The sequence below is a fragment of the Solanum dulcamara genome, chromosome 3 (genome assembly GCF_947179165.1).
Source record: "Solanum dulcamara chromosome 3, daSolDulc1.2, whole genome shotgun sequence".
Taxonomy (NCBI): domain Eukaryota; kingdom Viridiplantae; phylum Streptophyta; class Magnoliopsida; order Solanales; family Solanaceae; genus Solanum; species Solanum dulcamara.
Window position 1 is genome coordinate 5,757,515 of NC_077239.1, and position 23,542 is coordinate 5,781,056.

The window sequence follows — 23,542 nt, forward strand, 5'->3', positions numbered from 1 at the left end:
ATCTAACCTCTGTTGTCTTCCTATAACCTAGTCTCTTTGATCTGTGTGCTTGGAAGCAGCTCAAACAAAGAAGAGTCTGGTCCGATTTGAATTCAAGTCTTGCTTCCATCGCCTTAGCCTTTGCTATGCCTCGGCCCTTCTGTCAAGAGCAGTTATGCCTTTTCCTAAAACTCTTACTAAACCACCACGAAGTAGTCTTCTAGACTTTGCCTAGCTACCACGGAAAGCATTGTCAAAAGAGCTGAAAGAAAAAAATTCATTTCTTTGATCCCCCTTCCCGAGCAGGGAGAATAACGAAAATCGACCTCAGATGGTAGTCGTGGTTCATTTTGATTCTAGGATCTTATGCGGCTGAGCAAACTCGTCTATCGTGTTGCATTTTCTCTGGCGGTCGCAATAGATGGATAGCATCTTCAAGGGATTGATGGCTTCTTCAAAAAAGGCTCCCACAACTAAGGTTGTTCATGGTTATGGTTTAAAAAACTAAACTGAACTGCAATCCAAACCAAATCGATTAAAAAATCGATATTTGATTTGATTTGATTAGGTTTTGTTTTAAATTTTAAAAATCGATACTATTTGGTTTGATTTTGGTTTTACTAAAACAATGCAAAAATAACAAAACCAAACCGAGATATATATAAATTTTATAATTATTTATATATTATTCATAAATAAATGTAAATATTTTGTTAAAATTTTAATTAACTTGAGTCTTAACTTTACCATTTTCTCAAGCTCAACACTTAAATATTGGTATATAATTTTCTTGTACTCCTTCCCTGATTGTTTCTTAATTGTTGAGCTTGGGGTTATTGTTTTGCTATAAAGATTTGATATTGGTGTATAATGACTTTAGTATTGCTTAACTAAATCACTTTGTTCATATAATAATAACTCTAGTATTGCTTAATTGCATAATTAAATCCACAGTAGCTTTTCTGTGGATTGTTCATGTACTGGGTATTTATGTCTATCGAGGTGCATATGCGCTACACAAACTTTTTATTTTCAAACTGAAAAATCAAAAAAATCAAACCAAACCGACAATAACCAAATTGAAGGTTATTTTATTGATTTGGTTTGGTTTGATTTTAGAAATTTAAAAATCAAATAAATTGATTTGGTTTTGATTTTAATCAATAACCGATCCAAACTGAACCATGAACACCCTTACCCACAACCCCATTTTCACAGTTTAGGCATCTCTCGATCGTACTAACAGCTTGAAGTCATATCTTGAAGGCTTGTCCGATCAAAGCGAGCAAGAGATAGAGGAATCTTCGCTCATAGATGTGAATTGAAAAGGACTGGAAATATTTTGAGTGAACATTGCTTCAGTGAGTGTTAGTTTTGAATTTTTGATGTCTCTAGTTATGTATGTTTTCAACTCACTGATTAAATGACTTTGCATCTTTCAGGTATGTGCAGTGGCTGCTCCTCCTGCTCTCATAAAGCTTAGTGAGAAGTTTCCATCAATTTGTTAAAAGAAGACAAAAATAGCTACATTGAGGCTTGAGAGATGATAGACAATTCCTCAATGTTATTCCAATTTTTCTACGCAAGTAAACGATGCACTTCTTCCTACTGCTACAAGGCAAGGAGAAAATCAATTAACTAAGACTTAACCCAAGAGATTAATTAGAGCCAGATATTGCAAGTTAAAGAGAACGAACCCAGAAAAAACAAGAGCACCCCCAATACCCAAGAAAACAAGTAATCTCACAAAAATACGGGGAGGCAGCTGTCGACAACAAATCAAACAAAGCCTTGCTCACCAATAGCACGATTTGAAAAAGGATTCTTTAGAAAAGAGGCATCCCAGGAACATTTATAGTAGATCAGGTAAAAACTTTAAGCTAAAATCAGCTTTACTGCAGTTTTGAACAGTAAGAGAAGCAAGGAGTTTCTCAAAGACAATAAGAATGGACTGATAATACAGACTTTCTAGGAAATACTTACTGTGCACCTAAATCCGAAACTAATTTTTCAACGTACATGAATGGTAGAAGTCAGTACCATACAATATGGTAAGAATTCAAGGAAATTTACAACCCGTGGCTGATCTGCAGATATCGCAGATCGTTACTTGAGAAAGCTGCCACGTCAAAGAAAACTACAGATTGCACCATCCACACTATAATAAAGCTCCGCGCAATATAGTAAGTTTCCACAACTGCTGCTCCTATACAAATAGCAAAGAGGCTGTTACTACAAGTCCAACGCAACATAGCAGTGGACAATAATACAAGTCAACAAAAAGTTAGTAGAAAGCTACCCGGGAGCCATTAGCTTTTATGCTTAGACGACAATTGCGATATTACTACGAGTTTTATAAAAATAAACTGCATAAGATCATTGATAAAATCATAGAATGAGAGAGGCCAATCACGGAGCTAACAGTTTCATGCTTCTCTGCTTTGACCTAGCTCTGATTTAATAACTTCTTTTAAAGCTACTGCATAAGACTGCTTGATAAATGAGGGAGAGAAACCTGAAACTATCCAATGACCCCGGGAATTATCACCAACAAAGGAGCAAATAAAAAGCAAAAGATGCTAAAGACCATATTAATTATTCTTTGGACATACAGTTAAACCTCTCTATAGTAGCAGTGTTTGTCTGAAAGTTTCATGGTTGCTATAGTGAAGTGTTGCTATATATGTCTACTGGCATTTGACGTTTAGATCTTTTTTGGCTGTTTTAAACATAAGTATGCAAAATTAGAAAGAGTGTGAATGTAAAAAAGGCAAAAAAGTCTTTCTCGTGAAGTTATGACCATAACCGATAGGCACCACTTAAATACATACAATTTTTTCCTTTTAGATATCCATACTTGAATTTACTATGTTCATGACATTAAAGATGATTACCGTATATATTTTAATATTTTTTTTATATATTATATTTCTTACAAAATAACATAATATTTGAGTATGGTTGTTATAGAGGGAGTAATTTTACATAGACTGTACTTCTATAAGGAATGGCATTGCAGTTATAGGTAGAATGTTATTATAGAGAAGTAAAACATAACATGAAAAATCGGTTCCGGAGAAAATTAGGCCATTATAGTAAAATGTCATTATAACGAGGTTTGACAGTACTTAGAACACATATGTTAGTTGTTTCCACAACAGAAGAGGAACACTTAGCAAAAAGGTCCGGAAACATAAGGTTACCTGCGTAGGGATAGTGCATGCATAAAGCCAACATGAAGCCAATAAATATATATTAAAGCTGACTGATAAAATGCCAGGGAGATACAATAAATAATACAGTGACTCACCATGCTTGAATCATAAGGATAGTTTACCCCCTGAACTTGTAACCAAATCCCTTTTATACACCTCTCCTTAACGGAGAACCTTTTACCTACTAAACGTTTCACGAAGTGGGTATAATACACACCACTTTTGCTAAAATCTACAAAACTTATGTGGCGTAAACATGGCCATGTCCTGTAGGATTTCATGTAGATTTTTTGCGGCTCAATACTCATACTGTATTTCTAAATAACACTCTTTTCTCCTTTGACAATTCCCACCAATATACTTCTTCTCTCTCTCTACTGTGAAGCACCAAGCTGAACTTATTCACTTTACCCTTAACAAGATTTCACTGCAACACTATTACTACAACAAGGAGCTTGTAAAATTAAAGTCCAACTTCTCTTTTGTTCGAAATGACAGATTCAGCAAATGGGTACTTATTTCCTCTCCACTTTCTTTCCTCTGTTTCTTGCATTTTCTTGTATCAACCCCTTTGTGGAAGGTTTTTGTTTCCTCTATTTCTTGCATTTCATTGCCATCTTTTCATACAACCGGCCAGCTCTTTTTCACCATTTTTTATCTACTTCTTAATGTTTTGAAAATGTGGTGGAAGCCTGCTTTCTGAAGCTTGCTCCATGGATAGCAATGGAGATGAAGATGGATTTAAGCAAAAGTGGAGTAAAAATGGGCCTTTTAACAGTGTTGGGCTTTGTTGGCTCCAGATATAGACTGCTGATAAGTAAGTGTAAAGACTTAATTAAGCCTTTCACGCACTATTTTGTTAGTGTTTGACGCACATACCAATTGAGCAAAAGTGGTGACTATTAGACACATTCCGTGAAATGTCTGGTGTATAAAAGGTTTCCGTAAAGGAAAGATGTGTAAAAGGGATTTTGCCCCACAAGGTCAAGGGGAAACTATGTCTTAAGCCGGAACTTAATGAAGAAGAAGTTCTCATTAGTTCATATTTTCTGTGATTCAGAACAACTTGCAAAGCATCTTCAACTTCATTTTCTTTAGCTCCTAGAATCTCTTGGACAAGATTCTCTCAAAAATGCTTTAACATTTTTGCCAGAGAAAAGTTTAGCGTGTAGTTTCTCATGATAACTTTCATTTGACTATTTTCTTCATAATACAATCTCTATACCACAGAAGCAGTCAGTCTCAAAAGCAATACAACTTTCCTCAAAGTGCACTTTGAATAGCCTGTAGATCCAGCCTCTCATAGATTTACATGATACCCAGCTTTTCTAATGCTCCGGCTGAGTCAATCGCGACATCAAAGGTTCGATAAGCACAACAGCAGGTTTGACAACATAATTTCTTTAATACTTGTCCAAACAAGGATATGCAAGCACGTGAAGGAAATGAACAGAGAGGCACCGCATTTCCTTGGCAGAAGTAACAAGTGATTCAATCAACCGTCATCTGGCTATCAAATCAGATACTTTCTTGTTTCAAATTGCAGAGAGGTTTTGGAAAATACAACTTGACAACTGTTGTTCTTTAGTTTTAGCAAAGGGAAATACAAACTAAATAGCTCATTCAAGGGCAGAAAATTGTACAAGTAAACGTAAAATTATTTCAAGCATGAATAGACCATGTTAATTTACAGACACTAGGAAAACAAAACAAACAGCCCATACATGCATAAAGAAGAATGAATAAACATAATGGAAGAGCTCAGGATAGTAACTAACACGAAAAACTCCGTGGAAGCTACAGCTCGCTATAGTTGCGCCAGACAGCTCGGAATTCCTCACGGAAGGTGTTAAGGCGAGCCTTCAGATTAGGAGTCCTAAAGCTTGCATGAAGAAGAGTGGCTGAGAGAGAGAGAATCATTATTCATGCTGAAACATAGGATTCGGAATAATATATTTCATAAGAAGAAAGAGAGTACTTACAAAGAAGCCCTATAGCCAATGCCCATAAGACAGTTAAGAGGCCACAGGAAACAAACCAAAGGAAGAAACTCGCTGTAAAATGTAGAAAAAGGAGCACAACACCATTTCATATCAAAACTACTGAAGTTTCGATAGTAAAGAGAAAGCATAGAGAGAAAGAAATAATGAAGCAATAAAAGAGCGTAACGCTTCCAATACCTAGAGAGAATACCAAGACAAACACCCAACGAGGCCTTCCACAAATGAAAATTGCTCGTTTAGCAGATGGACGCCCTCGAATAACTGGCCTGAAAATGATCATATATTTCAGCATCAGTAGTGCATCGGGCTTACTTTAAAACTTCAAATTCATGCAGACTTACATGAGTGGAGGTCTCATTTTTGCAGCCAAATGAGGAGAAAACTGCCTGACAGTTCTTGTCACCTTTTCACTGAAAGTGCCTGCGAAACTGGTGGAACAAATATTAACGACATGAAAAAAAATGCAATAATAAGATGTAAAGCTGGGGGGGCTTTGATTCACATGTTAGTTATGTGGGGATTATAATGCACAGTATTGTTTATGCCATGATTTACAATGAAGGGGTTATTATGTGATGATTAAATAATGAAGAGATTGTAAAACAGGAATTAAATGGGAAACATGGTCAGTGATGATTCATATAGCTGGCCTCAGCTTGTTTGAAACTAAGGTGTAGTTGTTGTAATATTGTTATACATGAATGATGAATCAGTTTCAAAAAAAAATATTGTTATACATGAATTACTTACTTTAAAAGGGCATTTTTGCCTTTAAATTGTTTAATCCACGCATTGTTAATATACGTATTCTTATTCCATATTCTATCCCGCATAAAATAGTACATAGATTCACACATAACTTAGTGTTGGTATAGTTTAACATTACCAATCAAACACTACATTAATTATACGATGATTATTTTTTCTTATCCAACCAACCAAACAAACAGGGATTAATCATTCCAATAGAATGAACCAACTGACCTCTTATGTTTCTCATGCTTTTCTATGCTAAGAGATAAGCTGCAGACAATGTGAACAAGGGCACAGATTGATGCTGAAAACAGTCATTCCTTAAAACTATTGACCCATCCACCAGAAACTTGACATCAACTCTACATTAATGTACATTCATTCTGGTTAAGGCTAAAGGGCAGCCTACGAAAAAATTACCAACCAGGAAGAGGAAGGGAAAAATACTTTCCTATAAAGCATCCAGGTAAAAGCTGAGGCTTCCAAAAAAAATTCAAATGGTTACTCACTTTCTTTCCATTTGAAGGGCAGGTAGCTCAAGGATAAAGGGGAGATGTTAGTTCCTTATCCTTAAAGTTCATATAAAGAGAAACCCCCGTTTGAGTTTTAGTGCTCAATAAGTCCAAAAAACTAACTATATTTTAAACCGAGTATTATCAACCCTTTAAGGAATCGAAGAAAACAAAAAAGGTTATTTAGAATCCAGAGTATTAACTCTAGAAAAGCATCTGGTTTGGATGAAGCAAATCTTTTTATATTTTAGTAAGTTAGTTCAAGTCAATCTTAAGAGATATGACTGAAGAAATATAAGCAAAAGGAAGAAAGAAAGAGAAGAACAGGGTCTTATCCCACCAAGATGGCACATCCCATGTTCTCTTTTGCATGAGCAAAAAGAGATATGCCATCTAAACTGCATATTCACTAAAGCACCATAAATGTTGAGGGAACTTGGGACAAGGACTTCTTTTTGAGAAGACAATTAATTAATAGAGACTTGTTAACCTAGTCATTGCAAGGGAAAAGTGAACCTTAATGGGAGTCCAAGCAATCCATCTACAACCACAGTGAAGACAAATATCCTCTTTTTTTTTGGGTCTTAATGAGTAACCTAAGAAATACCTTTATCCAAAAAAACAAAGCAGGGGTAGGCTATTAATCCCTAAAAAACGAACTAAGAGTTAAATGTACCTTATATACCAATTTTACGGGAAACTGATTTATAACCAGAAAATAGATGTGGACAGGAAGATTGTTAATTCCCACCAATGTTGAAAAAGTTAAATAGTGCTTAATGTATCCACAGATTACGACAATATATCATTGCGGTTTCTATTATCTTACTATTTTTATTTAATTGTAATGTCTAGATCAGCTTGTGCGCACCTCAGTTAATTCCCCGAGAAACTTACCACCTCCCACTAGCAACAAGTACTAGGTGACTCTATCCACCAAGGCTAGAATATATGGAAAGCAATCACCTAGTATTTTTGTCTCTACTAGGATTTGAACCTGAGACCTCAAGGTGCTCAACTCACTTCATAGACCACTAGGTCATACCCTAGTGGTGTTCTGCTTGAGTGAATCAATGTGTTTCTCAGCTTTGACTTGGATTCTTATTCATAATACTTTTGACTGCTATGATATCTTCTCTCATATGCTATTTTTATAGATTGAAATATCAAGGAAACATCAGTTTGCTAATAAATTTTACTAACCAAACCAATTATTGTTTGTTTTTTAAAGATGATAATGCAAAGACCTACCCAAATGGAATTTTTTTTTAAAAAAAAACCTAATTCATGTAAGTTTCTGTCTACAAGCAAAATCTAAAGGACTAAGAGAAAATCTAACAGCAGTCAAAAGTATAACGAATCCAAGTTGATGCTGAAAACACATTGATTCACATCAAGCAGAACACCATGTCATCTAATAGTCCAAAAATAACTCAGCAGATTACTCAATCCTATCCATTAATCCAAAACATATCCTCGTGAACAAAGAAGTTACTCTCGCTTTCTCCAAATATTATACAATGTAAGCAAGCATGATAACATATTAAGCCAAAAAACACTTAGCATAGTATGCAGAAGCAGAAAAGGAAAATCTAATCAAATCTTGATTTAATAAGAAAAATATTCGGATGAAAAAACAAAAATCTAATTAGATTATGCAACAAATTTTTACTCATGGATGTAACAGTCAATAAGTAAAATACCTATCATTTAGGAAAGCAATACTAAGAGTTGTCAAAAGAGCAGCAACAATAGCAAGTGGCCTCCTAAGAAATCCCAGTGCTGCAATACAAAAAGCACATGAAGTTATTCATAAGTCCAAAGAGAATGCCCAGTGTAAACATCAATCTCTAGTCTCTACCGAGCAATACATGATTATCTGTCTCTTACCAAGAATAGCCACAATCATAATGAAGTAATTTGTCCGGTAGCTGCAACCGTATACAAAAACAAAAATCCAAGGAACCAGAATTAGTAAAGCTTCTCCACAAGTTTCAAACCCCATAGCACCACTTGAGTAATAATATTTACAATTCATCTTGTAATCTGCAATTCAGGGTTTTGCTCTATACCAATTTTAAAAAAAAACTTTTATCAATTAAAATTTCCGATTCTGATGACAATAAGCGTGAAATAGTAGTTTCTTAAAAGTACATTTCCGTCTGCAAACCTTGGATATCAGCACACTTATCTAACGCTGATTCCTACATTCAATTTATTAAAAAATTTAGAAAACCTGGAAACGTTTTACCAGCAACTAATCTACTGAACAAACGTTAATCCATGTATTCAACTGATTAAAAACTTAGAACCTCTATGAAAACTTAATTCAGAAGCAATTTACGAATCCGAACAATGTTCATTTTGTCTGAAAACACTAGCTATCAATATACTATCAAGCACTAATTCCAATTGACTTGATTCAAAATTTATAAGATCTCGAAAAAAAAAACTATCTAGCAATAATCAACTTATCAAATGCTAATTCCTGCGTTGAATTGATTAAAAATTAGAACATCTCGGAATATTTTAGCTGATTCAATCAATTGCTGAACACTAATTCCATTCCTTCTGATAGAAGCTTCTATCATACACTAATTCGTGAACTAGCTTGCTAGAAGAATTTGAAGCTAGGAAGAAAATAGCAGTCGGTTGATTTAGAAACCAAATCAAGTCGAAACTTTTAGCTAGAAACTATAACTGAAACGTTAATCCGCTCATACAATTGCCTGAAAGAGAGAAGCTTACTAGTAAAGATTGCACTTGAGTCGACTGTTCCATTTGGATGAAGATCGGGGGAAAGTGAATCTGGAGAAGAATTCAGATAGCGGACGCGGCGGAGATGACCAGTCGACCTCGCGTAGAGCTTCGATCAGATCTTCTGTGGTGACGGTGCCCCAATCCATTTTTCGCCTTAGATTGATTCAAATTTTTCGTGCAAGAGAAGTTTTTTCAGAAGGAAAAAAAATGATCGGAGAGTTTAATTTTCGAAAAAAAAAAATGATTGTGTTTGAAGATGAAAAGAGACGTATTAAGGGAGTGTTTATACACTGTGAAAAAATTAAAATTAAAAAAAAAATGTCTGAGCCCGGGTTCGACCAGCGGATCTATAGTTATTTTATTTTATATATTGTTCAATCAACCTAGAGAAAAAACAACTCTTGAATTTGCCTATCTAGTTTATCAAGAATATTTGCGTACTAACTAGAAATAATACTCTTATTCAAAGATGGAATTTGTGTTAATAGCGTTATCTATCAGTTCACTTATAAATTCGGGTGGAATATATTAAAATTGAAAATTTTAGAATAATACAATTGTGGAATAATAATTTTTTACAACACAAAATCCATCATTATAATGTGATAAAAGTGAACAATAAATTAGTAATCATAAATTATTGGGAGTATTTTCATGATTAAGACATGAATTTGTATGTTATGGGAGACTACTCAAGAAGGACGGAGAGGCAAATTATTCCCTTTCCCTCACAATGGAAATCGACACTAATTGAAAAGCCAATTTCGTTTCTTCAAAAGTCAATTTCATTTCCGCCCTAAAGAGCAAATGTGTTCACTAATAAGATGAATGAAAATTTTGAATTCTCTTATTTATGTTATGAGAAGAATGTCATGTACTTAGACTTTAACTAAGACTTTTGTGCGGTATTTGACAACTTACTCATAAATCTTTCACGATCTTGCAAGCTCAAGTAAACCTTTAAAACTAAATCGCTAAGGGAACGCTAGATTGTAAGAAAGAAAGAGAGCTTTTATGAAGAAGGTTTTGTATTACTTGGAAGAATGCTTGATTTCTGGATTGTTTGTTATAAATGAATGTCATCTTTATTTATACTATTCCTAAGGGGCCTAAGTATAAATAAAAATTATTATACAAGTCCTTCCATATTTACAAAAAAATCTCTACTGTAAAATTTTCTACACACTCTAAAGAATTTTAGAAAACTCTAAGTCTTTTAAGACTTCTCTACAAGAATCTAGAATTTTCTACAAGCCTTTCTGAGACTCTAGGTTCTTTCTCTTTCTTTAAGATCAAGTGGAGGATCATAATAAGAAGATGGAGAGAATTTGAGATGAAGAGGTTTCTTTTATAGGGCTTGATTTGAGACATTTATACATATATTTATACAACAAGCCTCTATCATTGATTTTTTTTTTGTTCTAGTTATCCTCGCCAAGTTTAAACAAACCCTCCATGAGGGGAGGGTTGTTGTCTTTGATTTTTTATTTTTATTTTTTAATCTTAGTCAATTTTTATAAAAAAAATCGGAAGAAGAGATTATAAGATAGAAAATTAAACTATTACTAATAAGATAGTTCAACTAGCTAATTAATTGAGTTATTAAAATTTATTCTTCATTAGATTAAAAAAATCGAAGCAAGATGTTGCACATTTTGAACTTATCCCAAAAAATTGATTTCACACTCAAGCTAAACTAATGATCTATTACACCTCTATACGTATTAAAGGTGAATTTAATATCATCACTGAAATATAATATCATTTTCACAATATGTGCTATTTTACACTAGCTCGCCACATCAAACACTAAATCAACGTCAGAAATTATATTTTTCTTTATGATTAACTTTTCTTTTGTTAATTATAATTTACACTAATTAATCTCCAATTAATCATGAAAATTCTCTAATAATTTTTCTTCTTCCTCACTAAACTCCACCTACTCCATCTCTCATCTTACTGAGAAAATCTTATTCAGCTACCATCACCAATCAATTTTTTTTTTCGTAACTCTTCTTCAACACCAACCATCACGTCCACCATCATTAATACCAATTTCTTCTTCTTCGCCTAAGTGGATGTACAAAATTAACCATAGTCCCCTTATTTTCAGATTCCATATATTTTCTTACTTTCTATCATCATCCATTTTCCATTTTCTCATCAAAAATTCCAAGCAAAATCATGACTCTTTTTTATTTGATGATTGAAAGGTATTATTTTTAATTGTGATATATACTTTCGTATTTCAACATTTTTGGGATGAAAACGATAAATTTAGAGCTTAATTTTTTAAATTAATTGAAAAATTGAAAGGATGAAATAATGATATGCGGTGATCAAGGAAAACTCTGATGCACATGGAGGAAATACAAAGAAGAAGAAGAAGAAATAGAGAAAGACAAGAAGAAAAAAGTTGAAGAAAACGGAAAAGAATATTCGCAACAGTGTATTTTGCGAAGATGAAGAATAAGAAGAGGGGCGTGAGGGATATCACAAAAAACTGTATTTTGCAAAGAAAAGGAAAAGGAAACAAAAAAAATTCAACAAAACACGCCTCTTTTTTCGTGTCACGTTAGCTTGTAGGTGATATTAAATTTACTTTTAATATGTACATGACGATAATATACCGCCAAATTAGTTTAAGTATGAAGTTAATTTTTCATAGCAAATTAAGAGTGTATTTGATATCTTTTCTCCTCCCTCCTTCTCAAAGTATATGTGGTCTTTCTGCTTTATACCTTCACTAAGAAGATATTAATTAAAATATTTTATTTTTATTCATGTGCTAAAATATTAGCTTTGTTCATTGAATATTTATTTTATTTATAAATTTTTAAATAAATAATAAATAATTTAATATATTTATTTTTTAAAATCACAATAAATATATTGAGACGAAGTGTAACATAATACTATTTGTGTGGTCTTGTTAGCAATAGACCACGTCGCTTCAAGTCCGTTGTCCTATAGGCCCTCAAGTCAATATGTTCACCAAGCGCACGCCACAATGACCATAACTTCAAGCAAACCTTCCAGCACTATCCTTCTCCCCCATACAATTATTAATTAAACCCAAAATAATTAAGCTTTAAAATCAAGATTAACTCCATTAATTCCCTCTTTTTTATTAACTCAAATCATTATTTTTTTCCAAATTTCAAACCTCAATCACCATCACCATCACCATCACCATAATCATAGAGAGCTCAATAAAACCTCCGTTATTCTCAACTTTTTCAATTGAATTTGACCGTTGTGGACTTTCTTCTTTGATAGGGCCGTGTTTGGTGGTGGACCTCTCCAATAAGGCCTTGTCTGGAAAATTCCGGTAGGGTTTTGTGGAGATGGCTCAATCGATGAGCAGAGGAGGAGGGAGGTCTGTAGTAGGGGATTATGTTGTAGGGAAGCAAATCGGTGCCGGTTCTTTCTCGACGGTGTGGCATGCTCGGCACCGAGCTCATGGAACCGAAGTGGCTATAAAGGAGATCGTTACCGCTAGGCTTAACCATAAGCTTCAGGAGAGTCTAAAGTCTGAAATTGTAATTTTGCAGAAGATCAATCATCCTAATATTATTCGGTTGCATGATATGATCGAGGTTTGTATCGTCAAATTCAGTTTCAGTTTTTTTTTTTTTTTTTTGTGTGTTTGTTAATCAATGAAATATGCATCTTTTTGCTAAGAGAAATGTAGACTTCATAGTAAAATTGTAGCTTACTGATAAAATTCAGGTACTTGTGTGTGTGTGGAGCAATTGAAAATAATAGAGTTTTTTCTGACTGGTTGTGTGGATGCACGGAGTCTTCGGATATTAGGTTTATGCATTTGGAGCTTTGAGCAGTACAGAATTCTATGCTCATTTTGCTCGGGATTTTAGATAATATCTGGTTGGTGAAAGTCTTCTATTGAAAGAAGGAACTCAATAAGAAAATGCACATTATGTGTTACCTGTTTAGTTGTCTTGATGTTGTTATTAAGAAAGTGAATAACTTCGTTTCTATAAACGTGATAGAAGGAATATGAAATTTAAATCTCAGGGAAGTAATAGGTATAGCTTTCCGTAGAAACTAGAACTGAGCAGATTCAGCTTTTTATCTTCCCCATAAAACTCGTGAACAACGTATCTAAGCTCTGCTTGGACATCGTCTGTTACTTTGCTTAGTCTATAGTCCAAGTCTCGTGTCACTTATTTTTCTACTTTTCATTTTTGGGTGCACTGTCTGTGTTACTGATTACAAATCTGTGTAAAGTACAAATGGAATGTGTTTCTGTTTGAGTCTCGTCTTTTCTTTTCCTTTTTGATCTAAATGCAACCTCATGCATGGGATATAGGAAGTGGGAAAAATATATATTGTTTTGGAGTACTGCAGAGGAGGTGATCTTTCTATGTACATTCAACAACGCCAAGGGAGAATTCCAGAAGCAACTGCGAAACATTTTATGCAGCAACTTGGTTTGTCTGAACCTTCTATTTCTTTAGTGTTGCTTCCCTTTTTCACATGTCGAGTGAATGAACTTTTACTCTTGGACGAATTCAAAGATACTAATGGTCATGTTCATTTCTTTACTGTAGCATCTGGTCTAAAAATCCTTCGCGACAACAATCTAATCCACAGGGATCTAAAGCCTCAGGTTTCGCTTCCTTCCACTGACATACTGTAAATTTTTATTTAAACTTGCTGATTCCTCATAAGCCTCAGGTGTATCCTGGCCATTGATCTTGTTGAAATTCATGGGCATCTAATGACTTTCCTGCTAGCGTTTCTATGCATAAAAATATTAAAAATTGTGTTAGCTGCAAAGAGACTGTCCGACTGCATGTGCACCACGTAGCACTTTTTTGTAGCTATCTGTTGTATTAATCATCAACAGGAGCTTAGTATTTGGCAGCTTTAGTGCATAAACCACAGATTGGAATGGTTCACATGACGCCAAGGTAATTGAGGTGTGAAATTGCTTCATTGTCGGGTAGCAATCACATCTCTCATACAGAGATTTTGAATAATCATCTGCCTAGGACAAGACTCTTCAAAAAGACAAAAAAGGAAAACTGAAAGCGTCAAAGGAGATGTCTCCTTTAACAGATATGTAGTATTCATATCAGTAAATTAGTAGATTCTAGTTGAGGGAGCTAAATTTGTTTGAATAATCATCTGCCTAGGACAAGACTCTTCAAAAAGACAAAAAAGGAAAACTGAAAGCGTCAAAGGAGATGTCTCCTTTAACAGATATGTAGTATTCATATCAGTAAATTAGTAGATTCTAGTTGAGGGAGCTAAATTTGTTTGGTATCCTAGGACTGAGTTCTTGCATGTCTGTGGTAATATTTTATTTATTCGGAGATAATAAGACTTCTTAAATTATTTTGCGAATTTGAATGATAATGTTAGTGGAAATGGCCAATTCATTGACTGCTCATTTTGTCTCGATCCAACAGAATCTCCTCTTATCCTCAAATGATGACCGCTCCACCTTGAAGATTGCTGATTTTGGGTTTGCAAGGTAAAGAATTCCATTTGGTAAACGTCTTTTTGCTGATGCACCCCCCCTTCCCCCTTTTGAATAAGTGAGTTCCAGTTGTTCATTTTCCATTAGAAACACTTTTTCTATATTTTCCTGTCCTCCCCCCCCCCCCCTCTATTTAAGTTGCAAGCTTACTAGCTAAATGTTTCCTTAGTGTTCCACTCAAAAGTCATAATGTGACACCTCTATCTTTTGTTAGGTCTTTGCAACCTAGGGGTCTTGCTGAAACACTTTGCGGTTCACCATTGTACATGGCTCCAGAAATAATGCAACTTCAGAAGTATGATGCAAAGGTGATATACTCTTTCTATGATTCCCATCCTTAGTCTAGTAATATCATTTCGAGTTCCTATTAACTTTTGGCTGCAAATGCAGGCAGATCTCTGGAGCGTCGGTGCCATCCTGTTTCAGCTTGTAACTGGCAAAACCCCTTTTACTGGAAACAATCAAATCCAGGTTTAATATCTTCCAAGCATTGCAAACTTCTTTTGGTGGCACTTATAAGGTTCAATTTGTCCAGTGAAATTAAAAGTCTTGACACAAAGTTCTAAATTTTCTCCCTCCATCTTGCTGCAGTTGCTCCAGAACATATTGAAGTCGACTGAATTGCAGTTTCCTCCAAGTGCAAAAAATTTAAGTCCTAACTGCATAGATTTGTGTAAAAAATTGTTGCGCCGTTATCCAGGTACTTCATTTGAGTGGTCTGGATTTCAACTGTATATGATCTTTCACACACAGACTTGATTACTTGTATCATAGTTTCCTACACGCTTTGCCATTGCGAACTTTTCACATAGAGAAGGTCTGATGATTTTTAGTATTTACCTCAACAAAAATAAATCCAGAATTCTCATTACCTGACAATTTCTCATTAAATTTCAAACTCGTCTTTCGTGTATCCTTAATACACAGTGGAGCGGTTGACATTTGAAGAGTTCTTTAACCACCCATTTCTTGCACAGAAGCAGCCAGATGAGCTGTCTTGGTAAAGTAGTCAATGAATTCGAGTTCTTGTTATTACAAATTATTTCATCTTTTGGATTTGATTTATGTTGGACATCGCCAGCAGGGTTATGAGACCTCAAAGGGTAATAGGTGGTTTTCCTATATCCGAAGGCTATCCTGCGAGGAGCACAGAGGAAACTTTTCAAGAAGATGGTCTACCCTTTAGTCTAGATGATGATTCCAGCGGTCCTGATGGTAGTCCTTCATTTGCTGGGAGATTACCACAGAGGTTGTCCTATGGTTTTTCTTGTGATGCAAAAGCTGAAAGGAAAGAAGTTACTAGTAGTACCCCACGGAAAACAGATAGTATTGGCTCTAGCCACCGACATTCAGAAGGGAACCTGAAGGAATCTATTAATCTGAAGGATCATAGACAAGCAATTACTCGTTCAAAAGGTTCTATTTTGCAACACTACTCCCAATTTCCTTTTCCCTAGAATTTCGAGGAAATTTATGTTTTGCTTGGATCTGCAGTCATATGGCTAAGACTAACTTTCTGATTATGGTATTCACTTCATTCAACAGTGGTGGATTCATTCGAGTTGATTGATCAGGACTATGTCATTGTTTCTGGCCCTCCCATGGACTCATATTCTTCGGCAGGTGTTTCTAGGCTTAACAATATGCCATACAGATCAAGCTGTTCCCTGCAAGCATCTGCGAGAGTAGATCCTAGACCAAGTGACCCGGTGCCTATTAGTGGCCCTCCACTTAGTAGAATAGGTCATTTAGGAAGTTTGGAAAGTCCCTCATCTGCACCTGAAGCTTCACAAGTATGTGCTGATGTCATAAATTGTTTGGAGCAGCCGCCTCCTGATGGCATGGCCAGAATAGAGTCCCTGCAGCGTTCTGCGTCTGCTATCATGGAATTAGTAAATGAGAAGGTAACTCAAAGTATTGTCATTTTCTCTACAGCTTCATGTGTGTTTGGTGCGATATAGCATGTAGGGGTGCAAGAAAGAATAAGTTCTAGCCTAGTTTCTTGTAGATCCTGCATTCCATTTCTTTAGCTTTGATCCCATGCTTCATTTAGAGCGTTAGCGTTGTTCTGTAACAGCCTTGCTACTGTTTACACCATTGATTTGGTTACCCCCATATAGGAGTCTAATGTTTGCTCAAGTTGGATCCATATGAATTTATCATATTCTTGCAGATCTTTTCATTAGCTTTTCGCTGTTTGTTGTTGTAATTGTTTAATAGAACAAAATTTGATTAGATTATTCTAATTTATGTCGTTCTTTCTTTGATACAAACTATTCTTATTTTACTTGCCTCGTGTATCTCATGGAATATCTATATCTTGATGTACATCTTTTATAATATGTTGCTTTGACATAGTTTACTCGGTGTGCAGCTGAATGAGAAGCATCTTTTTTTTTCTTTTGTACAATTATGTGGGGTTTATTGTGTACTTCAGTGGTTTCAGCAATGAGCTGATCTCTTTACATACATAAATCAACTTTTTGGTTCCTGAAGAAACATCAACTAGAATTAAAAGGAGGAGAAGACGGAAGGCTGTATTCAAAATCTGATGAAGCCAAACTTTGTTCCCTTAAACATTCCATTGTGATTTATTGATTTATATTCCTGTCTGAGGTTCATTTGTTCACCAGTTCAGGAAAATGAAGACGCTGATTACATGCCTTTGTGCTTCTAAAAAAAATTGATTGTTAATTTATGGAACAAAAATAGAGAACATCCAATCAACAGTATTGCACAATAAACCTCTCGAATAAATTATATCAGATAGTGATCACCTTTTATTTGGGATACAGACTTACTAGAAAGTGTAAAGTGGTGAATACAGAGTTTTGATGGAATTAGAAATACCCCAAAATGAGAAATACCCTAAAAATGGTACCAAGGGTGTGACCTAGTGGTCAATGAAGTGGGTTGAGAACTGGACAGAGTTACCTGGTACTTGTTGGTACTTGTTGCTGGCAGGTATCCCGTGGAATTAGTCGAGGTGCGCGCAAACTGGCCCGGACACCACGGTTATTAAAAAAAGGAAGAAATACCCAAAAATGCAAATGTCTGAGCTAGTTTGCAAGTTTGACCACTGCTGAGCCTCACTTTTAAGAGAGCTGGAAAAAAACCAAGACAAAAAAAGATCTTTTGATTCCTGCATTGGATTTATCAGCAAAAACAATAGTTATAGTCCAAACTTCAGCTCAATCAATCTCGATCCTTGTTCATTGTGAGTGTCATCCTATTTAACCTTTCATCGTCACTGCATTCACCTGGCTAATAACAGGTGATTGTAAGTGCTTGGAGAACTTATGATGTTAATTATTAACTCTATGGTCTTCTACCTTTTACTGTTGAGATATTTATTGTCTTAATATGTGCTTCCAAGTTTCGATGCTCAAGAGATTTATATTCAAAATCTCTGTGCTGATTAATCTTTGGCTTAGCTGACTGTTCTGTTATCTTTGCTATTATTGGTTCCTTTCTGGTTTGTTTCTGCTAATAGTTCTTGCTTTCTCTTGAAGGTTGAAGCAGGCAGGCATCTGGAAGCATTTTCAATTCAGCTAGTCATTCTTGCTATATGGAAGCAAGCTTTGGATATTTGTCATACACAAGCGGCATCAGCAATTGAAGGAAGTCCGAGCCAAGAAACGATCAGATTGAAGGAAATCATGAAGAAAGTTCAAGTTAGTCTTAGCATAAAAGAGCATCTTGATTCTAGTAACATTTTGGGGCCGGAGAATGTGTGTTCTCATATTGAAAAAGCATTTCTTGGTGAAGTTGGTAACGCAGAGGAACTTGCCAAACATATAGAGCCTGGTATATTGTCTGACTAACTACCGTCAATTTGTCCTGTATCCCTCCCCTTTTTCTTCAATCTCTATGTGCTTTATGTATTATGCTGTAACTGTGCTTGTGACACTTGTTTCCTGTATCCTCTATCTATTCTACTGCAATAATTTATGAGTTCCTATACACCTGGCAAACTTCTACTTCCGCAGCTACTATTAAGACAGAACTATGCAAGTAATCTTGATGGTTTATTCAGATAGATAAGAAGAAGTTTTACCAAATTATACAACAACATAGTTTTACCAAATTATGCAAGTTACTGTAAAATAACTTAGCCATGTGTTGAGCTTGTAGTTGATACTTGTTATTTTCATGTTTATGTGCATCAAATATTATTCTTAGCTATTGTTTTACAACTGTGATTGAAAGCAATCAAAGCATCCTAGGTACTTTGGCATAAGAATATATTCATTTTTCACTTGAGTATGATGCATAGGACTGCCTTTTTATGGTCTTAGATGAAAAACTAAAGAGCTTGCTTGTGCTGTTGTTTTTCTCAGGAAATACAGAGGTTCCAGATGCAATGGAGATGATATTTCAATCTGCCCTGGCTTTGGGTAGAAAGGGAGCTGTAAGTGTTCTTTATCTTGGTCTATCCTGGTGTTTTTGTTGAATTGAAGTCGAACATAAACAAAGTGACTTTCATTATAAAACTTTAGGACAGAGGGAATCAGAAACTTTTTTTCGTGTGCGTGATATCCTTGTCTTCTACTACTCCTGGTTCAGATGCTTCGTCTTTTTCCTTTCAGAAGACAACAGTCCCTACCTGTTAAGGTTTTTGTTTAACGAGACCTAATATTACAGTAAGCATTTACAAGAAGTTATGATACTGTGGCAGGTTGATGAGTACATGAGTCGGACTGAAAATGCAGTCGTGTTTTATTCAAAAGCTGTGCGGTTGTTAGCATTCCTTCAAGTGGAAGCCCCATCTCTGATTTTAAACCCTCCATTTTCTCTAACAAACTCGGATCGTTATAGGCTTCAAAATTACATTGATGGCCTTAATAACAGGCAAAGCATTTCAAAGTCTCAAATGATGGCTCTGCTCAAGTGTGAAGATCAACACTGCTCTCCATAAGGAGGAGAGAGAGCTGTTAATACAAACGACGATAACATTTCAGTGTCTTTACTCTGTAAAATTCTTTTGTCTGTACAGTTATTCTTTTAGCAATTTAAAGTGAGAAGGAAAAAAAGAAAAAAAAAGGAAAAATAGCAACTCATTTTATTTAATGCTTGTAACGTTATGTTTCTCTTTCTTCAAGAAAATTTCAATTCCCCTTGACCATCTCCTTATATTCATCTCGAGGCAAAGCCTCTCTCAGCACATTGAGCTGTTTGTTAGCTGATATCCATCTTTTCTAAAGACTAGTGTGTATGCTTCAGATATCTATATCTTTACAATAATGCTTTGATTTCACTTTTTTTGAGTCAAAGGTCTGTCAGAAACTTCTCTACCTCCAGAAAGGTAGGAATAAGGTCTGCGTACATCCTATTCTCTCCGGACCTCACTTGTGGAATTCCACATTGGGTATGTTGATGTGTTGGTTTTGCGTGTTTGTGATATGGTGATTTAGTTTGTTTTTTTCTGTGTTACTCTAGTAATTTATTTGGTGCATATAAAAGGCAACTTCGTTACTTTATTTCTTTTTTAAGTGGATATTATTACTTATCTTTAAAAGCTTCGTTCAAGTTTTTATATGGTAAGTATTTGATATTGCCAATAACAGTAGTTCAATTGTGAAGTAATAAATACACATTGTCAACCATAGTACCATATTCTTGAATAAGAGAACCTAAAATAATAAAATTCCCAGTTTTATCACTCGTTTAGTTATCCAGCTCTTTTATCTCTTCCTTTTTAAAATCTTTCGGAATGACAATTTTCAAAACAAATAAAGTAGTTTACATATAAAGTTTCTATGGTTAGAACTCAGAAGAGGAATTTAGATCTAGTTATTCATTTGTTCCCATATAATAGTAGACCTGATGTTGGGTTTATTCTTATTATTATTGTTATTTATTTGTCATAATTATAAAAGTGAAAATTTTCGAAATGTCATCATTAAGATATTGTATTTCGAGTTATAATAAGATTTTATAAGTTTCAAGTTATAGCAGTAAAACTCTATTAAATTATAACAAATTTTAAAATATAATGCAGTAATTAATTTATTAATAAACGAATTAAAGAAAAAAGTAATAAATGTATTAATGGTAATACCGAATTACCATTCAATCAGGACTCTAGTTTTAATTTATAAATTAATTGACTATATTTTATTAAGTGATTAAATAACAATATATTTTTCCTTAAATAGTGTTTTATAAATGATCATATATATCAATCCTTGATTTTCTCCATTTAGTTGGACACTATTTTAGTTGTTATTAATCTCCTAATTAATAGACTGATTAATAGTATCAATATCCTGTTTTAGTTTCTCTTTCCTCCTTTTTACTATTTTTATTTATTGTTTTGAAAATTGATATCATTTTTGTTTTTTTAAAAGGTAAATTGAAAATCGTTTTATTTTAAAAATTAGTATTCTTATTTTTTAAATCTGTTCTATTTTTTAAAATCCCTCGTTAATATTTTCACACAATTTTCTCCCTTAATATACCCGCATTAGTTATTTTTTTCTTAACTCCTTTCATGCACACTTCTTTTCTTTTTTCTTCCCTGTTTGTCTTCAATACAAATTTTATGCTTTCATCCATGATTTTAAATTAATTTATTTTTTATATAATTTTTTAAAATTAACATAAAAAATCAGTATGAAATATGATAACGTTCATTCGATCTTGATTCAATAAGGAGATAATATTATGAAATCTTAATTAAAATTGATATCTAGATTGAAATTTTAGTTTTGAAAAACACTGCATACACAAAGTAGTAAGAATTAAATATTTTGAAATTCTATTTAGATATCAATTTCATACATTGTTACACTTAAGCTAGATGTATATCAATTGGATACAACATTAACTAGTATTAGTTTGGCTTACTCGGTTGAAATCTTAATTATATGTTGTATTTTAAGTTGGATACCAATTAGATATCAATTGCATACATAGTTAGACTTAATATTTCCAGTTGGATATCAGTAGGATACCAATTGGAAACCAATTGCATACATTGGTGGATTTAATTTTTTAAGTGGATAGCAATTGAATACCATGTGGATACTAAATGATTACCAGCATTAATTAGTTTCAGTTTTTCAGTCTACATTTGAAAAAGAATGCATACACAAAGGATTAAGTATTCCACATAATAAATATTCCGAAATCAGTATTCATTGAGTTAAAAGACCAAAAAAAATTAAAATATGTGTTTATCACAATTAAACAACTAAATTAAATAAAAATAAATTATGACTAATTTTCAGCAGGATAGTTTGAACACGTCTTCCTGTTGTGTCCCTCCCGACGACATGTGCTGCACGTAATATATAATTTCCTCCATTTGAAAATCAACATACTTTTTTGTTTCAATGTGTGTCTCTCTCTCTTTCCTGAAAATTTATATTTTAACATATTATACTAATTTCATACCATTTACAGTCCAATAAAATACACATAATAAACTTTGCATATCAACTTTATGAAAACTACAAAAATATATCAAAATTATACAAGTTTAGAGACAGTAATGAAAGATAAATTCATACCAATTTCATTGAAAGTTATTTCCAACACAATTAAAAATTAATACCAAACTTCATGCCAAATATATAAACAATATAGCTAAATCACATGACTTTCATACTAATTACATGTCGTTTACATATAAATTATACACCCATTGCATATCATTATGCCTAGTCATACAAATTACATGGCGTTTTCATGCCAAATTTATACAAATTACATGTCATTTTTATGTCAAGTCTCTTTCCTGCCATTTAGGTTGACGGAGTACACATTCATGCCAAAATATATACCAAAATTCATGTCACTTTCATGCCATTTGATGTTCACATAGTGCACATTCCATGCCAACTATATGACACTACAAAAATTCATATCAATTCATGTCAAATGCAAAAAATATATATCAAACTTATCCAATTGAACTCAAATTTGGATAATTATAACAAGCAAAATGTAGGTCTATGATACATAATCTGTAATTATATCAATTACACATCTTTTATATACAAATTTCATACAAAAAAAATACTACATACTGTGTAAGAGTTTATATATAAAACATGTTATCCAATTACATATTAATTTAACACAAACTTAAAATACAAATTTAGGGCAACTATAAAACACACAATCAAAAATGTAGTCTATAATAACAAATAAACAATCTAAAAATATACGTAAGGTAAATCAAAATCATCCCATTTTTTCAAAATATGTCAAGACATAAATTATACCAATTTCATAGTAATTTCATACAACTTTCATAACAAGGGTATGTATAAAAAAAAATTTAAAAAATATGTTTAAAAATAATTGTTAAATAAATACCTTCACAATATGTTTGACCTTTTTTGATTTGAGGATTTTTGAATCCTTCAATGTTGAACTATTAGATCTTTTTTTTCAAGGGTTTTGAAGGCTCACCCTTTTCCACACTCTTTACCTTTTTTGATTTATTCTCACTTATGAAATCAAAATCAGAATTTGAATCTGAAAAATCGAATGAATGAGAATCCAACATATTCCCCTTTCTTTTTTTTCCATTCTTCATGGTTTTTTTGTTCTTGACTTGGGTTTTCTTCTTCGTGGATGTATTCTGATTCCTCTTCAAAAGAGTTGGATTCTTCTTCGTCGGGATGATATTCTTTTTTATGGGGGTTTGAGTTAAAATATTGAAGGTTGGTGGCTCAATCTCTACGTCATGTTCATCTTCTACAAATCTTGGACTCTTTCTTGGTATTTGACAAAAAAAAAATATTTTTATGCATCTTGATAAATCGTTGAAATCGTGTTGAAAATAAAGGTATTGAA

At 33.8% G+C, this 23,542-nt stretch overlaps 2 protein-coding genes across 4 annotated transcripts; one reads left to right on the forward strand and one right to left on the reverse strand.

The window, feature by feature from the left end:
* Positions 1 to 1,781: 1,781 nt before the first annotated feature.
* Positions 1,782 to 9,484, reverse strand: LOC129882290 (PRA1 family protein A1-like). 3 transcript variants are annotated; one of them, XR_008765740.1, is made up of 8 exons: positions 9,211 to 9,484; positions 8,353 to 8,393; positions 8,166 to 8,244; positions 5,539 to 5,625; positions 5,375 to 5,463; positions 5,177 to 5,248; positions 3,290 to 5,095; positions 1,782 to 2,185 (listed from the first exon to the last, which is right to left on the reverse strand). XR_008765740.1 is itself a non-coding variant. In XM_055956528.1 (8 exons), the coding sequence occupies exons 1-7, from the start codon at positions 9,366 to 9,368 to the stop codon at positions 4,992 to 4,994; spliced, it is 630 nt and encodes a 209-aa protein (XP_055812503.1). In that variant the 5' UTR covers positions 9,369 to 9,484; the 3' UTR covers positions 1,782 to 2,179; positions 4,973 to 4,991. The 3 variants fall into 3 exon arrangements, 2 of the variants coding, with proteins under 2 accessions (XP_055812503.1, XP_055812502.1); XM_055956528.1 differs by having other exon boundaries at positions 1,782 to 2,179; positions 4,973 to 5,095; XM_055956527.1 differs by having other exon boundaries at positions 4,973 to 5,095; positions 9,211 to 9,483.
* Positions 9,485 to 12,188: 2,704 nt separating this feature from the next.
* Positions 12,189 to 19,898, forward strand: LOC129882289 (serine/threonine-protein kinase ATG1c-like). The gene is made up of 13 exons (XM_055956526.1): positions 12,189 to 12,824; positions 13,559 to 13,679; positions 13,800 to 13,858; positions 14,664 to 14,728; positions 14,949 to 15,042; positions 15,125 to 15,205; positions 15,326 to 15,434; positions 15,662 to 15,734; positions 15,819 to 16,150; positions 16,280 to 16,638; positions 18,247 to 18,541; positions 19,075 to 19,145; positions 19,413 to 19,898. Exons 1-13 carry the CDS (start codon positions 12,573 to 12,575, stop codon positions 19,650 to 19,652), a joined length of 2,151 nt encoding a protein of 716 aa, XP_055812501.1. The 5' UTR covers positions 12,189 to 12,572; the 3' UTR covers positions 19,653 to 19,898.
* The last annotated feature ends 3,644 nt before the right edge of the window (positions 19,899 to 23,542 follow it).

Bases quoted from the DNA above. Each gene is read 5' to 3' on its own strand.
- LOC129882290 (XM_055956528.1), bottom strand. From the start codon at position 9,368: ATGGATTGGGGCACCGTCACCACAGAAGATCTGATCGAAGCTCTACGC. The intron at 5,626-8,165 runs GTATTTTACTTA...TTGTTCCACCAG, and splicing joins ATTGCTTTCCTAAATGATAG to TTTCGCAGGCACTTTCAGTG. The intron at 5,096-5,176 runs GTAAGTACTCTC...TCTCTCTCTCAG, and splicing joins ATTGGCTATAGGGCTTCTTT to CCACTCTTCTTCATGCAAGC.
- LOC129882289 (XM_055956526.1), top strand. From the start codon at position 12,573: ATGGCTCAATCGATGAGCAGAGGAGGAGGGAGGTCTGTAGTAGGGGAT. The intron at 13,680-13,799 runs GTTTGTCTGAAC...TCTTTACTGTAG, and splicing joins ACATTTTATGCAGCAACTTG to CATCTGGTCTAAAAATCCTT. The intron at 14,729-14,948 runs GTAAAGAATTCC...ATCTTTTGTTAG, and splicing joins GCTGATTTTGGGTTTGCAAG to GTCTTTGCAACCTAGGGGTC.